At 43.6% G+C, this 13,968-nt stretch overlaps 2 protein-coding genes across 6 annotated transcripts in view; one reads left to right on the forward strand and one right to left on the reverse strand.

Annotated features, from left to right (window-relative positions):
* Positions 1–356: 356 nt before the first annotated feature.
* Positions 357–13,961, reverse strand: BHMT2 (betaine--homocysteine S-methyltransferase 2). Of its 4 annotated transcripts, none has more exons than XM_045796407.2 (8): positions 13,868–13,961; positions 9,710–9,842; positions 7,848–7,939; positions 6,548–6,739; positions 4,439–4,586; positions 4,033–4,215; positions 3,559–3,787; positions 357–1,594 (listed from the first exon to the last, which is right to left on the reverse strand). In XM_045796407.2, the coding sequence occupies exons 1-8, from the start codon at positions 13,898–13,900 to the stop codon at positions 1,513–1,515; spliced, it is 1,092 nt and encodes a 363-aa protein (XP_045652363.2). In that variant the 5' UTR covers positions 13,901–13,961; the 3' UTR covers positions 357–1,512. The 4 variants fall into 4 exon arrangements, with proteins under 4 accessions (XP_045652363.2, XP_045652365.2, XP_087718170.1 ...); XM_045796409.2 differs by lacking the exon at positions 13,868–13,961 and adding an exon at positions 13,664–13,838; XM_087862044.1 differs by lacking the exon at positions 13,868–13,961 and adding an exon at positions 12,322–12,344.
* The window catches only part of DMGDH (dimethylglycine dehydrogenase), a 65,029-nt gene continuing 62,609 nt past the window's right edge, over positions 11,549–13,968 (forward strand). Inside the window, exon 1 of one of the 2 annotated variants that reach the window (XM_045796406.2) lies at positions 11,549–11,624. The gene's annotated coding sequence lies outside the window, so the exon portion shown is untranslated. Of the gene's footprint in view, positions 11,625–12,258; positions 12,341–13,968 lie in introns of those variants that run through there. The other variant, XM_087862043.1, reaches the window with a different exon arrangement.

Below are 13,968 nucleotides of genomic sequence, written 5' to 3' on the forward strand. Positions count from 1 at the left end.
GATAAAAGCAGCAGCTGTGTATGTGCAGTATAGTGCTTGTGAACGTGGATTCTGGAGCCAGATCATGTGGGTTAATATCCCAGTTCTACCATTTACTAACTGTGGACCACAGGCAAGTTAACTTAGCCTTAGTTTCCTCACATTTAAACTACTGCGTTAAAAACCCTCTCATATTTTAATCCCTATAAGGGACAAATGAGTGTGACTAGATAGATGGATGGATGAATGGATGGATGGATGTGATAGATAGAGTGTGAGAACGAGAGAGAAGCAATAGCCTAGAACATAATAAGTAATAAATGTTTGCTATTATTTTCCAGAGAATGTCCATGATATTTTAAATATTCAAACACTACAACAGGTAAATCATCTTTAATTTTATAAATTATCACAAATTGATGCATTGTTTTAGAAAAAACAGCGAGATATTGGCACATGGCAAATAGCACAAACGTAAGTCAAGAAGATAGCAGATCAAGATAGATAAGAACTCTGACTTTTAAATAAGTCTTCTAAAGCTGTTGACCTATTTTTACTTATTTTAACAATCAAAAATAAGCATTTCATTGGGCATCTAGAACATCTATTATTAGGCCCAGCACAGTGCTAAATACTTTAAGGAAAAATATAAGAAGAACATCACATTGTCCTTGTCCTTAAGCTGTTTATAATCTAGCGATTTGTGATTGTAAGGACACATTTTTTAAATTTATGTTTTTTATTGGGGGTGGAGGGGCAGAGGGAGAGGGAAGGAGAGAATGCCAAGCAGGCTCCATGCCAAGTGCAGATGCAGGGCTCAATGTTGGGCTGGACGCAGGGCTCGATCTCACAACCCTGAGATCATGACCTGAGCAGAAATCAAGAGTCGGACGTTTAACTGACTGAGCCACCCAGGTGCCCCTCATAAAGATACATTTAAAAAATTCTAGGACCTAACACCTTTTTTTTTTTAAGGACCTACCACCTTTAAGTAAAATCATCTTTGAAAGTAATCACTTTGGAAGGTTATACACTTATTTCAATAACCCTGCCATTGCTCAAAACATTTTTTGCATCTATTCCTTTGGGATTGCCCTTGGAGTCATTATACAAATCATGGAAGAAAAGCAAACTCATTGCTCCTCTATCTTCCTCAAGCACCCAGCTTAGTTGCCTGAATTAATCAATAGATTTGGTGTTCAGTGACTTCTGTTTATTTTTAAATCTCAAATTTACCCTAAAAGACGAGTTTTGCTGTTCTTGATGATTTTCTGAAGAAGGTACCACAGCATGGCTGGACAGTAAGTAACTGGAGGACCAGGGGCCTTTCTCATCGTCTTTGCATCTCCTGCAGCATCCAGCTGGGGGCTTGTCCGCAGCCGGAGTGCAAGGTGCATATGTTGACCTGAACTGAAGGGCCAGGAGCACATTCGCTGTTCAGCTGGAGAGAGCAGGGTGGGTGAAGGGTAAAGGCGAGGAAGAGTTCCAGATTTCTTTCTGTGCTGTCATTTCAGTGTTTTCTTTCACCACTTCTTAGGCATCTGGCTGTGACAATGAAGGACAGAAAGGTCTGCCCGAAGCTGGCAGCAGATTTTCCCAATACTCCCTTCTGGCCCTGTGTTTGAAAAAAAAAAAATTAATTAAAAAATGTATGCCAATTTTCTAAGTCCAGTATGTTTTATATATATTTGTGTGTGTGTGTGTGTGTGTGTGTGTGTGTGTGTGTATGTTTGCCAAACATACACACAGGTGTGGTGGATGATCAGGCTAAAGTAGAACTTCAGTTTCAACGTACAGACTGGAAAACTATGTCCATTAAAGCCTTTCTCACATTTCTATCAAAAGCAATCATTGGAGACACCTGGGTGGCTCAGTCAGTTAAACATCTGCCTTCAGCTCAGGTCATGATAACAGTCTCCTGGAGATTGAGCCCCACATGGGGCTTCTTGCTCTGTGGGGAGTCTCCTTCTCTCTCTTCTTCTGTCTGCCACTCCCCCTGCTTGTGCTCTCTCTCTCCACCCCCCATCATATAAATAAATAAAATCTTTAAAAAAAAAAAAGCAATCATTGGGTTTCATACCACGTTTCAGAAAAAGACATGTTTGAAATCTAGAGGTATTTAGAATCACCAGGAAGGACAACTAGACCCCCCAAGTAGGGGATATCTGGAGTGACGTGCTGAAAAAGCCAGGGTCTGAAAGGGAAGTAGCAGACAGAGAAGAATGCGATGCCTGTGGCATGAGAAGTACAGGCAAAAGTTCCCAGTGGAAGCATGTAAGGAACCATGGCAGCACTCGTGAAGATCTGCCAGGCCCAGAAAATGCGGACTTCCTGTTAGGCTGCAGGCCAAGTACAGTTTACTCCCCCTTGCCATCCTCTCTTCTCTCCCTTTGAATCTGAAGAGGTCAGAAATCCTGGTTAGCAAGATGGGAAGGGAGAGCTGGAAGCATAAGATGGACAAAGAAGGGTCAGCCTGGCCTTCCATAGTTTCCTGCCTATTGAAGACAACTGCTGGAAAACAAGAGAAAATATAAGTTTCGTGTGTTCCAAATTTTGATTTTATGTGGAACCGAACACTTTCTTTTTTTTCTTAAATCAGGCTCCATGCCCAGTGTGGAGCCCAGTGTAGGACTTGAACTCACAACCCTGAGATCGAGACCTGAGCTGAGATCAAGACTCAGACACTTAACTGACTGAGCCACACAGGTGTCCCTGGAACTGAGCACTTTTAATTACTGAATTAAGATTGTGTTTGCTAAATAAAGTGGTCATGGAGCTTTCTTTTGCCTAAGACTACCCAACAAAGTCTTGGGGACACGTCAGTATTTTCAAATAGGCAGAGAGGAAAGATATCACCCAATGAGCAGGTTTAAAGAGACAGAGGGAGACAAAATTAGAGTTGCATTCTGATTATTATATTTCATGAATCCTGTTTGTTTAATATGACAATTATAACAATATTGTAAATGTTATTTACTAGCTTTACATTTTTATAATAATCTACAAATCTTGAAAGACTTAATTATAATTATAGAGCAGAACACAGTGGTTCTAATCCTTGATGATGTAAAAGTAATGGTATCACTTAAAGAAGCCAAGAGGTAGATGAGGGAGGAAGAGTAGAGGGGAGCAGAAAGAGTTAATTCTTGTTTTACAGAGTGGAATTAAGAGATACTGCTTTACATCAATGGATAAAGAAATAGGTGGTTAAATAGAACATTCAAACTTATAAAGATAACCAACAGAAGAAATAAAAATGTAATAAATCAAAATTGGAAAAAGTAGAACAGGGAGAAAAGGGGAATGTTATATGATTTAAACGCCTCAGCTTTTGTAAAGGGTTAGCAGTAATCACAGCTTAAAATTGGTAAAACCAGACATAAGGTATATGACTTCAAAACACAAATGGCAAACAGGTCATCACCTCTGGGAATGGAACTGGTGTAAGGAGAGGGGCAGCTTTTAGTTTCAATCTTACATACTCTATACTTTTTTAATTTTTATTGCATGCATAGGGTTTCTAACAATAAATAAAACGAGATTAGAGAAGAATAGTAATGTTAATTAAACAATTCCTACCTGGCTCGAATCCAGGGTTTGGTGTGCATATTAAGGCTGCTTCCCCAACTACCGTGTTTGTCCGAAGCTGGGGGCAAAAAGCCCCTTTCGGGGGCCAGCTCCTCTGCGATTGCCCTGATGTGGTAGGGCTCGAATCCACAGCACCCGCCAATGTACCTGACCCCTAGATTGTAGGCCTCTCTGGCATATTTTTGAATATCCCATCTGGTTGCAACTCTGGGCTCTAGTCCTGCAACACAATAGTCACAGCATTTCTGTTACTGTCCCTACATTCAAATCACAGGTGCTCTGATGGGCACTTTTGAAAATTAAAACACGTTGAACTTTAGATTATGCTCATTTTTTTCATTAACATGACTGTCTTTGTCTTACGCAGTCTCTTTTCGTAAGACTGCACCATAGCTGTTCATTATAGCCGTTTCCATGTTGTCAGCACAAGAAAACGCAAGGACCGCTCCTACGCCCTGAGCTTACCAAAGGGGTATTCCGGGAGATCCACAAACCCGCCTTTGCCACAGTCAGGGGTGTGGAAGCCCAGGGACTGCACCATCAGGTATGCCTTCAACCCTGCGGCCCGCAGGCCCTCCTTCATGAGCCGCATTGTCTTCAAGCTGGTGCTGGGCCCAAAGCGGCAGTTCACGCCCACGATTGCAGCCCCTATGCAAAGAAATAAAGAGCTTTTACATTTTACTTATTTTATTTTTTAATCGTTGGAAATTGCCTTGGAGATTAGTTATCTTTCTCCACCTCCCAACTTTTACCAGGAGGGAAACCAATGCCAGTTAGTTCTTCTGTTCTGAACTGCTCTTACAAGATTAAGCAACCATTGTTAAATTTGATAAACAGCTGAACTCATGATCACATTATGGGTCCCAATTACCTGCCTTCACCAGCTTAACAGCACATTCTCCAGGTGTCACACCACGCATGTCTCCGTCCGGGCCTATGCACATGGTAGCTGCCACAGGCTTACCCGATTCTTTTAAGACTTCCACAGCCCATATGGCTTCTTCAGCATGCTCAAAATACTAAGAGAGATTTCACTTTTTCTATTGGTCCAAACGTAAAGCAGATTTTGAAAGGTGGAATGCAAATGTTGCAAAATAGTTATAAAAATGACCAAGTATGTGTGGTAAAACTTGCTGAGGAACAGGTCTTTAGCAAAGTAAAGAATACTTTTCTGAGTAAACATTTTAATTCCTTTAACAATAAAATACAGATTTTCATTCAGAGATCATCAATTCAGCAAGATGAAGACTGTTATGGAAAAAAACAGAAACAAAAACAAAACCCACAAAGGTTTTTAACGTAATTGAGTATTTAAAATCATAATTTTGAAGGAACAAAGGTTATTTTTTTAAAGATTATTATTTATTTGAGAGAAAGAGAGCAGAGAGAGTGAGAACACAAGTGGGGGGCAGAGGGGTAGAGAGAGAGAGAAGCAGCCCAACGCGAGGTTCAATCCCAGGACCCAGGAATGAAAGTTTTACTAATAAATTTTATTATTTTTTTGAAGATTTATTTATTTGAGAGAAAGAGAGAGCATATGTGAGTAGGGGGAGGGGGAGAGGGAGAGAGAGAGAATCCCAAGGAGGCTCCCCACCGAGAGTGTAGCCCCATGTGGGGCTGGATCTCATGACCCTGAAGATCACAACCTGAGCCGGAAGTGAGTCGGACACTTAACCAACTGAGCCACCTGGGCGTCCCTTACTAATAAATTTTAGACTCATCTTTTATGGAGCTGCTGTAATCTCTGAAAAATAAGGAATAGTTTATTATACTTTCTACTTCAAAGTGATTTTATATTCACTCCCCTTTAGAGGTTCATAAGTGCTCCATGAAGTAAGGAGAAATATGATGATTTCCCCCAGGGAGACCACTGTGGCACAGAGCAAGGGAGAAGAGCTACTGAGTTTCTTTGTTAAGGGTGGACAGGACACCTTGCCGGTAAACCAAAGTCATTTGCAGGGGTCTTCCTGGGAACCCCCTTAAGGGCCACAATTGAAAAGTTGACCTTAACTAAGTGAAGAAAAGCCAGCCAAAATCTCCCCGTGTTCTTCCTTCTTGACTTAGATTCTGCAGAAGCGGTGGGTGAGGAATAGCAGAGAGAGTCCACAGAGAGGTTCTTACAAAACAAACTTGTGTTCCCATCCGTCTGGAGAACCTGTTGGGTGGTTTGCGCCCATCTCTGCAGATGATTGTTGCCAAGTGCGTTTGCTGGGCTTGGGTGGCCCTGAGCCTTGGGAAGGGTGATGAAGCGAGCTTTTCAATAGATTCAGAGAGTGATAAGGGAAAGAGCACCTGGGAGACTATTGTCCTTGTTGGGGGTAGAGACTTGGGCTGAGAGCTTGACTCCAAGTGGTACCAAAGGTGGGAAATGGGGAATGAGGGCTTTGTAATTTTTGGAAGTGGAAGGAAGAGAATGTTCTGGGCCTTCATGTCCAATCAAAGACCATATTCTTTCTTCAAAATATCACTCACATGTTATAGCTTGAGTGAGAGCAGAGGGATGGGAGTGAGCAAAGCATGGACAGAGGAGGGCAAGGGAACTACTTGGTACTGAGTATTATTAGCAGGGCCCGCACGAACCTGAGCAGCCACCTACCTCCTAGGTAGGTTCCCTCATAGTCTCCAGCCCCTGCACAGCTCCTTCCAGCCCTGCCCCTCCCACAGGAGAGGTTGCTCCCTGAAGCACTGTACCCTTCTCACCCAACTTCGTAGGGTCCCCTGTGAGTCGGCTGCTACAACCACCCAAAGAAAACCAAGGCTACGGTCAGGCCTGTCCTGGGTCTGCCCTTTGACTTCACTAAAACCTAGCATGCAAGTGAGAGGGTGTTTGCCTTGACTGCAGGGCATGTACATAAACCTTTGACCCTGTACCCTGAGGAAATGAGGGCACAAAGCAGTCCCCTACCCTCATGAAAGCAAAGATTATGTAGTGGGATTTGTCAGAAGAGAGCAACTCCTTTCCCTGAAGTACTAGGCTTACCTCTGCAATCAAGAAGTCCACGTTTTTCTTTATAAAAACCTCGAGCTGGAGTTGAAAGAGTTTTTTAACTCGAACTTCATCCTTGTGGTGTCTGTACAGTGATGTCTGGCAGATCCCCCCTGCTACCAAGGTATCACCTTTGCCAGCCACTTCCCTGGCAAGGTCACACGCAGCCTCGTTCACAGCTTCCCACTGAGGTCAGAGAGCAAGGGTTCAGAACAGATACAAAGGGGGCAATGAGCAAGTAAGAGGAGTCCAAGGCATAGTTTAAACTGCAGTTTGAGGGAGGATGGGGTAACTGGGTGACAGACATGAAAGAGGGCACGTGATGTGATGAACATTGGGTGTTATATGCAACTGATGAATCACTGATCTCCACCTCTGAAACTAATAATACATTCTATGTTAATTAATTGAAGCTAAATAAAATAAAATTTAAAAAACCCTGCAATTTGAGACCAGCAGACTTGGGCACCTTCTCCTTTACTATCAGTGAGCTTCTATTTCCATTATTGTTCTCCCTACATGGCATTTTAGTAAATGTTTGTTTGCCTTCCTCACTGGACTGTGAGCCACTTCAGAACAGGCTCTGTGCCTTTCTTTCATCTTTGTTTTCAGCATAGAGATTGGACTATAACAGGTGTTCAGTAAATGTTGGTTGGTTGACTGAATCAATGGGCATGAACATTGACAAGTATGAACACTTTACATATGCAGAATACCTCGCAGTACTTCCACAGTCTTCCCCTTCTCTACTTTTCTCAACAACCTGATGCATCTAAGCATAAGTGGTCTCCATTTTGCGCAGAGAAAACCAGTGCTCCATGCAGCCAAGTGTCTTGCACAAAGTCACATGCCCAACAGGTGGCAAAGTTGGGCATCAAACCCAATTCTTCTCATTCCCAGGCCAGTGCTGTATTCCCAAGGGCCACCCTGTCTCCAGATGGACAAGTTAGAAGACAGTGAGATAAGGTGAAAAGGGCATCTACAAAGTGTTCTTTCTCTACAAAAAAATAACACAGGAGGACCATGTCCTTCCAATGGCCTGTTCCTTCCCAGTCCTATCTTCCTCTCCACTCCAGCTAACAAGGCAGAAAAAAAGCTCATTTGTGTAGTATATATTTGTTTACATAATGATTAATTCCTTAATAGACATTTTATGTGGAGTTTGTAATAAAGTGTAGTAACATATCAGGTCAATTCCATACCTTTTCTTCAAGAGGTTATTTTTATTATACATGATCCCTGATGTTTTCCCTGCCCTCCCTCCACCCCCACCCCCATCAAAATGACAGCTTACCTTGCTTTCCATATTGTCCTCACTGGCAGAAAAGGTAAAAGTCTGCATGACATTTGATCCCGCTCTCAAGAATTCTGTGTGAAGTTGACGAACTACAAAGTAGTTTTTAAAATTTAAGTTAAAAAGATAAAAATCATCGGAGCTATCATTTGCAGCAAAAGTAGCTTACCTACTCACAATCTCTTTCAATTAGACACAATTTCAAACCTAGTTCTTATACAAAATTGCAGATTAAGGTCAGTAGAGTTCAAGGACCAGGACATGGCAGAGTAATACTAAATTGGGACTGTTTGGAGTGGCCTCATATTGCCCTGTCCATGGGCTTCAATGGTCTGGTGCAGTCATAGGCAGACATTAAGGTCTGGTTGGCCAATTGCCCCTTGGTTTTTTGGTCTAGAGAGGGTTTATTCATTTGCCTGTGTTGTGGAGGATGTAACTGGTTTTCTTACAGTTGGGAAATCCTTACATGAGGAAATTCTCATAGTGGACAAGGTGTGTGTGTGTGGTGCCCCCACCAAACTGATTCAACAGCAGGCAGCTGGAGAAATGCAGTCAGGAGCTTCTGATGGCCTATAAGGACATCCTTCCCACTCTCTTTCTTCATCTCTCCCCTACCCCAATCCTCATCCTTGCTATTTCAACACTTTCTTTCTGGTTTAGCAAAAAGATCTAAAATTAAGAACAAGTTCTCCGTGGGCCAGGTGAAAACTTGGTGCTAAGTGCCAGAGAAACAAAGCTTGGTCCTAACATATAACTCTGAGTGTCTGATGAAACGATAAAATTGGCCAGTGGGTATGATGCATTGGGCTTTTCATGCGGGTTGACACACAAGTCCTCACAGCTAGCCCATGTCATACCCTCCTGTGACATGGGTCAAGACCCTGATCCTGGGGCACTTGGGTGGCTCAGTCAGTTGAGCAACAACTCTTGGTTTTGGCTCAGGTCATGATCTCAAGGTCGTGAGATTGAGTCCTTGTTGGGCTCCACGCTCAGCATGGAGTGTGCTTGTCCTTCTCCCTCTGCTCTTCCCCCCACTCACACATTCACTCAAAAACAAATAAATGAATCTTAAAAAGAAAAGAAACTGATCCTTGAACAAGTAAAATGACTTGTCCAAAGTCACACAGCTTGTGGGTGGAAGAATCCAGCATGACCCCAGGTTTCTCAGATACACGGTGCATATATGAATACAACCAGAGCAAATCAAAAGTTCCATTCCCAGCTTGTTTCCATTTCATTCTTTCGCTTTATTTTCCACTTTAATTTAGGAGACTGCTCTCAAAAAAATAAAAATAGAATTAAAGCTCTGGTTTGATGTTACTCGCCAATCCCATCACAGTTTTTACCTCCAACTCTTACTGTTTTGTTCTAGCTCAGGGGATGAGGTGAAACGGTGTTGATTTCTTCACACCCCTCTCCCCCAACAAAACCCAAATGTCTACTATCTATGCTGTGCTAATCTGGTGGTTACCATTAATCCTCTCTACCAAATACGCTATTATAGTATAATATGCAAATGAGCCGGAGGGATTAATGTGAAGCAATAACAGTTTTACTATGTTAAGGAAACTCTTGAATGTCCACAGGGTGAATATTCATGGAACAAATATTAAGATGGTATTTTAGCACTCCCTGTACCTGAAGATGCAACTGTGTGTGTGGAAGGGGGCAGCTGGGGAGCGAGAGGCCATTTTCTATATGCTTCAGCCCGTGTACTGTCACTGTCTCTACATCTTGGCAACTGTGGTAAGTGAAACAGTCCTTAGACAACACTCAGAATTATTTACTTATCTTCTCTCAGTCAGATTTAAGCAAACTGTGACTGTCTAAACTAAACAGTCTCGGGGGATGCCGCCACTGACCTGCATCGGGATGGTCTACTACCGCTTCCGGAGTCCAGAGCCCAGCCTTCACGTAGCCCCTCTTCTCCAGAGTTATGAGAAAGCTGCCATCTCCAACCACAACCTCTCCACTCTCCAGACGTTCCAAAATACCCTGAAGAAAAGAGGTATGTATCTTAGGTGATTTTTCTTCCTTTTTTTTTTTTCCCCCTAAAAGCAGTCTCCAATTTTAGGAAAAGTGGTACTATGTTCTTTTAGCTCCAGTTCTGTTAAAATCCTCAACGTCTAATAATATTTCAGAAAGATTGAGTATATTATATTTCTTGGACACTCCAGGTATTTGTTTTGTGCAAACTGCTGTGAATATTTTTTCTGAAATAACATTTAATCTGAGTCAAATTATAGTGAAAGTGCTGATTCCATGATAGTTATTTTGGTTTTTCAACATGTTTGTGTCAGACATTGATAGCTGCCTAATTAAATATATTTTCTCTCCTCTTCTTTGTTAATGTATTTCATTTGAGGAGACAATGTCCCCAACTTAAATTCTTATGCTCCCTTGCTCCTGAGGGTGGCCACATGACACGGTGCTGGCCAATGAGACATAGGTGGAAGTCAGTTAAAGATTTCCGGAAAAGTTTTGCTTTCCTGATATAGATGGGCACTCCCTTTCGTCTGGGCATTTTTTTCCTCCTTCCTGTCTGGAATGTCACCACAAGTCCTGGAGGTATAGTGTCATCTCTCAGCCCTGCCATTGAAAGCCACACACTAAGGCTGGTGGAGCTGACTAACAGCTGGTGTAACTAGCAGTGGTGTGTGTGTGTGTGTGTGTGTGTGTGTGTGTGTGTGTGTGTGTTTTAATGACAACTTTGAATAGTTGCAGCAGCCATGGATTGCAAGACCTCATGTTAGGTGAAAAAAAAAAAAGCCTCTTTTTTGTGTAAACCTCTACACAGAATCCTAAGGGACGCACAGCTTCATAACGATGCCCTACATTTTCCAGCATGTTCACATACATGTTTTCATTCGGTACTCCGGACAGCTCTGTGAGCTAGGCAGGGCAGACAGTTTTTATTCCCATTTTATAAATGAGGAAATGGACATTCAGAGAGGCTAAGTGACTTGTCCAAGATCACAGAACTAAGTAAGTAAAAAAGAAGACTTCAGATCTTCTCAATTCCTAATCCAGTCTCTTTCTAGTTTTGACAGAGAGGGCTCCCGACTCTGCTGTTTTTCCATACTTTATATCTAAAAAATGAATTTTAGCTGAATGTGGAAGAAATGTTAATATTTATTATGATTCTCACCTTTTTCTCTATTCCCTCCATACAATGCAATTTGCTCTTCTAATTTTGTAGTTCTGGGACATTAAAAAGGACTTCCATTTTAAACTTTCACCAGACCTTTCCACATGCCAGGTAGAGTTCCAGGCAAGAGGAATAAACATTGGAATAAGACAAGGTCACTGCCCTCATACACCAAATGATTCTAGAGGGGAAAAACACTGGCATACAATCTGGGTGTTATAGGATAGTATCTCACCTCCTACATCCAATCTGTCCCAGGGTTATGACGAGTGTATCTACTTAACAATTCTGAGCACTGTCCCCCTACCCCTTCCTCACTGCCTGTGGACTGTTGAAATGGCCTCCAATTCACTGCAGCCCATGCTGGCATAGCTTCCATTTTTGCAGAGTGAAGTCTTGCCTGACCTACTCTTATTGGGGATGACCTCCTCCTTTGTGTTCTGCCTAAGGCCAAACACCCTCCATTCCTGCATCTATCACCTGTACGGCAATATCTGGTTACCTACCTGGCTCCTCTGTTGGGCTTTAAAATGCCTGAGGCTCAGGTGATGAATCTCATTGGTCTCTATCCCTACCACCTCATACAGCAGCTAACCACCTTGACATACCAGCCAAGAGTTAGCAGACAGGTAAGACTTTTGAAAATGTCTCTTGTCTCATAAATGCTGCAGGTTTGGTCCTGAGGAGGGGGGCGGAAATGAGACTCTTTAATAGAAAATTAGCTAAGGTTTTAAGAAAATTATAAGGCTTATTTTGATTGTATCTTCATGATAATAAGTAAAGTTCAGACATTTTGATCTGTTACCTAGATGTTTGTCCAAAATTTTAACTTTTGCCAGTTTTCTAAACAGCCATTAGCAAAATAACTCCATCGTCAAGATTTGAATTTGGAACATCTTTCAGTCCCTCCTTCACTGCTCTGTTTACCACCTCAATTAATTACTACACCAGGATGATCTAAAGACAGCTCTAATAAGACAGAGGACAGTGTAAGATAAAGATCACGGTAAATTAATTTGCAGTACATTTACATTTTCATTCCATTCTCCCTTTCAGTTTGGCAGTGAATCTGCCTCGGAGATGAGAGGGAGCTCCGAGAGGAATTTATGCTTCCTTTTTGCAGATCTCAGTATCTAGACTTCTGGATTTAAGGTCTGGCTTCCGGGCGCCTCTCTTCACACACAGAGGAGCAGACCAACTTCACCCTCTGGCCGGAGGCCGCCAGACATCCATTCTGCTTCAAGCTGTCACCAGGACTGCTCTTGTGGATTAATGAGGCTACTGGAGGTGTCCCCTGTGGCAATTAAATGAATTCTTAAGATGTACCTGTTAGCTGACAGGAGAGGTGAGATTAGCTGCTTCCCACTAACATTTTAACTCTCAGGTCCACCTTAGCGTGGGTTACCATATGATAATCTTGGTGTTGCAAGAGCGGAGGCTGGGAAGAAATTGGACAGGGACAGCATTTTTTAAAAACCTTTTTAAAAATGAGCTAAAGGGGGGCGCCTGGGTGGCTCAGTCGTTAAACGTCTGCCTTCGGCTCAGGGCGTAATCCCAGCATTCTGGGATCGAGCCCCATGTCAGGCTCCTCCGCTGGGAGCCTGCTTCTTCCTCTCCCACTCCCCCTGCTTGTGTTCCCTCTCTCACTGGCTGTCTGTCTCTCTCTCAAATAAATAAATAAAAATCTTAAAAAAAAATAAGCTAAAGGTGAACACAGTATTACAGAAAATTTGGAAGAAGAAATCAGCACAACGTCTTTATCTTTTTATTAAGCTCATTTTCTTCAATGCTCATATTATACTTTTATAATAAGAAAAACATCCTTTTGTGAGGTAACATTGCCAAAACAGTTTGCTTGTTCCCATACTTAGCTTCTTAATTGGCTGCCTAACAACTTCTTAAGTGGGTGCACCTTTATTTAGGGAGCCCGCCACCCTTGGGCATCTTGGTTGTTCCCAACCTTTTAGAATAAACAGATCAGTGGCTCACATTTCCACGTGTATATAGCTTCTCCCTTCCCCACCCTCACTGAATTTAGGGGCACAGGTGGGCTGCTTTGAGAGATCCTGGAGATGTCCTGTGGCCAACTTCATGGCTTTCCTAATTTTGTTTTGTCACCCCTTCTCCTCACCAAGCACACACCCAGCAGAGAAAGGGGGCGGGGGACAAGGCTCCCAGTTGGTGAGCAGATGGGGAACGAGCCTAGAGAAGGAGCCAGGGAGACCGGTCTGACTGATGAGAAGAGGCCGAGCCCCTCCACCCCACCCTGCACACCCCCTACCTGCTGCACACTCCCCTACCCACCCCTCCTCCGCAGCCTCAGCTCTGGGAGGGTCTGCAGCCCGGACTGGTTTCAGGCCAGCCCTCCGCTTGCAGGGCCAGGCTGCCACCCTTCCCAAAACATGAGGGAACTGAGCTCTGGCGCCCGTTGAGCCGAAGACCTGACAGTGTAAATGGGCTGAGGGTAGAAAATGTGAGCATGGCCCCTGAATCCGAAGCTAGATTTCAAATCCCTGCTTCACCGTGGACTAGAATGGGTGACCTTAAACCAGTTGCCTCTCAGGGCCTCAGTTTCCTCACCTGAAAAGGAATAATCATGAAAATCAGATAATTTGCATAAAGCAGTCTGCAAACGGGGGGCACTGGGTCAGGGCTCCATACATGTTACCTGAGATTGTTATCTAATCCTGTCGCCAAGATGGTACTGTCATCCCCGGCAACTGGCGATCGCGGAAACCGAGGCCCAGAGCCGTCCAGGTGCCCGGCCAAGGCCGCAGAGCTCGGCCAAGGGCTGAGGTGGGGTTTGAACTCCGGGCACTGGGAGCCCCGCGGCCAGAGGGTCTGAATACCTCGCGGACGCCCAGAAACTCACCTTTTTCTCCCCGGGGCCTCCGGCCGGTGCCATCACGGCGCGACTGTGTGGGCGCCGGGTCCGGGAGAGCGCGCTAGCGGTCGAGCCCGCCCCTCGCCCGG

The sequence above is a fragment of the Ursus americanus genome, chromosome 5, assembly GCF_024610735.1.
Source record: "Ursus americanus isolate L20-20 chromosome 5, mUrsAme1.1.p, whole genome shotgun sequence".
NCBI lineage: Eukaryota > Metazoa > Chordata > Mammalia > Carnivora > Ursidae > Ursus > Ursus americanus.

Bases quoted from the DNA above. Each gene is read 5' to 3' on its own strand.
- BHMT2 (XM_045796407.2), bottom strand. From the start codon at position 13,900: ATGGCACCGGCCGGAGGCCCCGGGGAGAAAAAG. The intron at 6,740-7,847 runs GTAAGCTGTCAT...CTCTGACCTCAG, and splicing joins AGGACAATATGGAAAGCAAG to TGGGAAGCTGTGAACGAGGC. The intron at 4,216-4,438 runs GTAATTGGGACC...TTCTTTGCATAG, and splicing joins TGTTAAGCTGGTGAAGGCAG to GGGCTGCAATCGTGGGCGTG.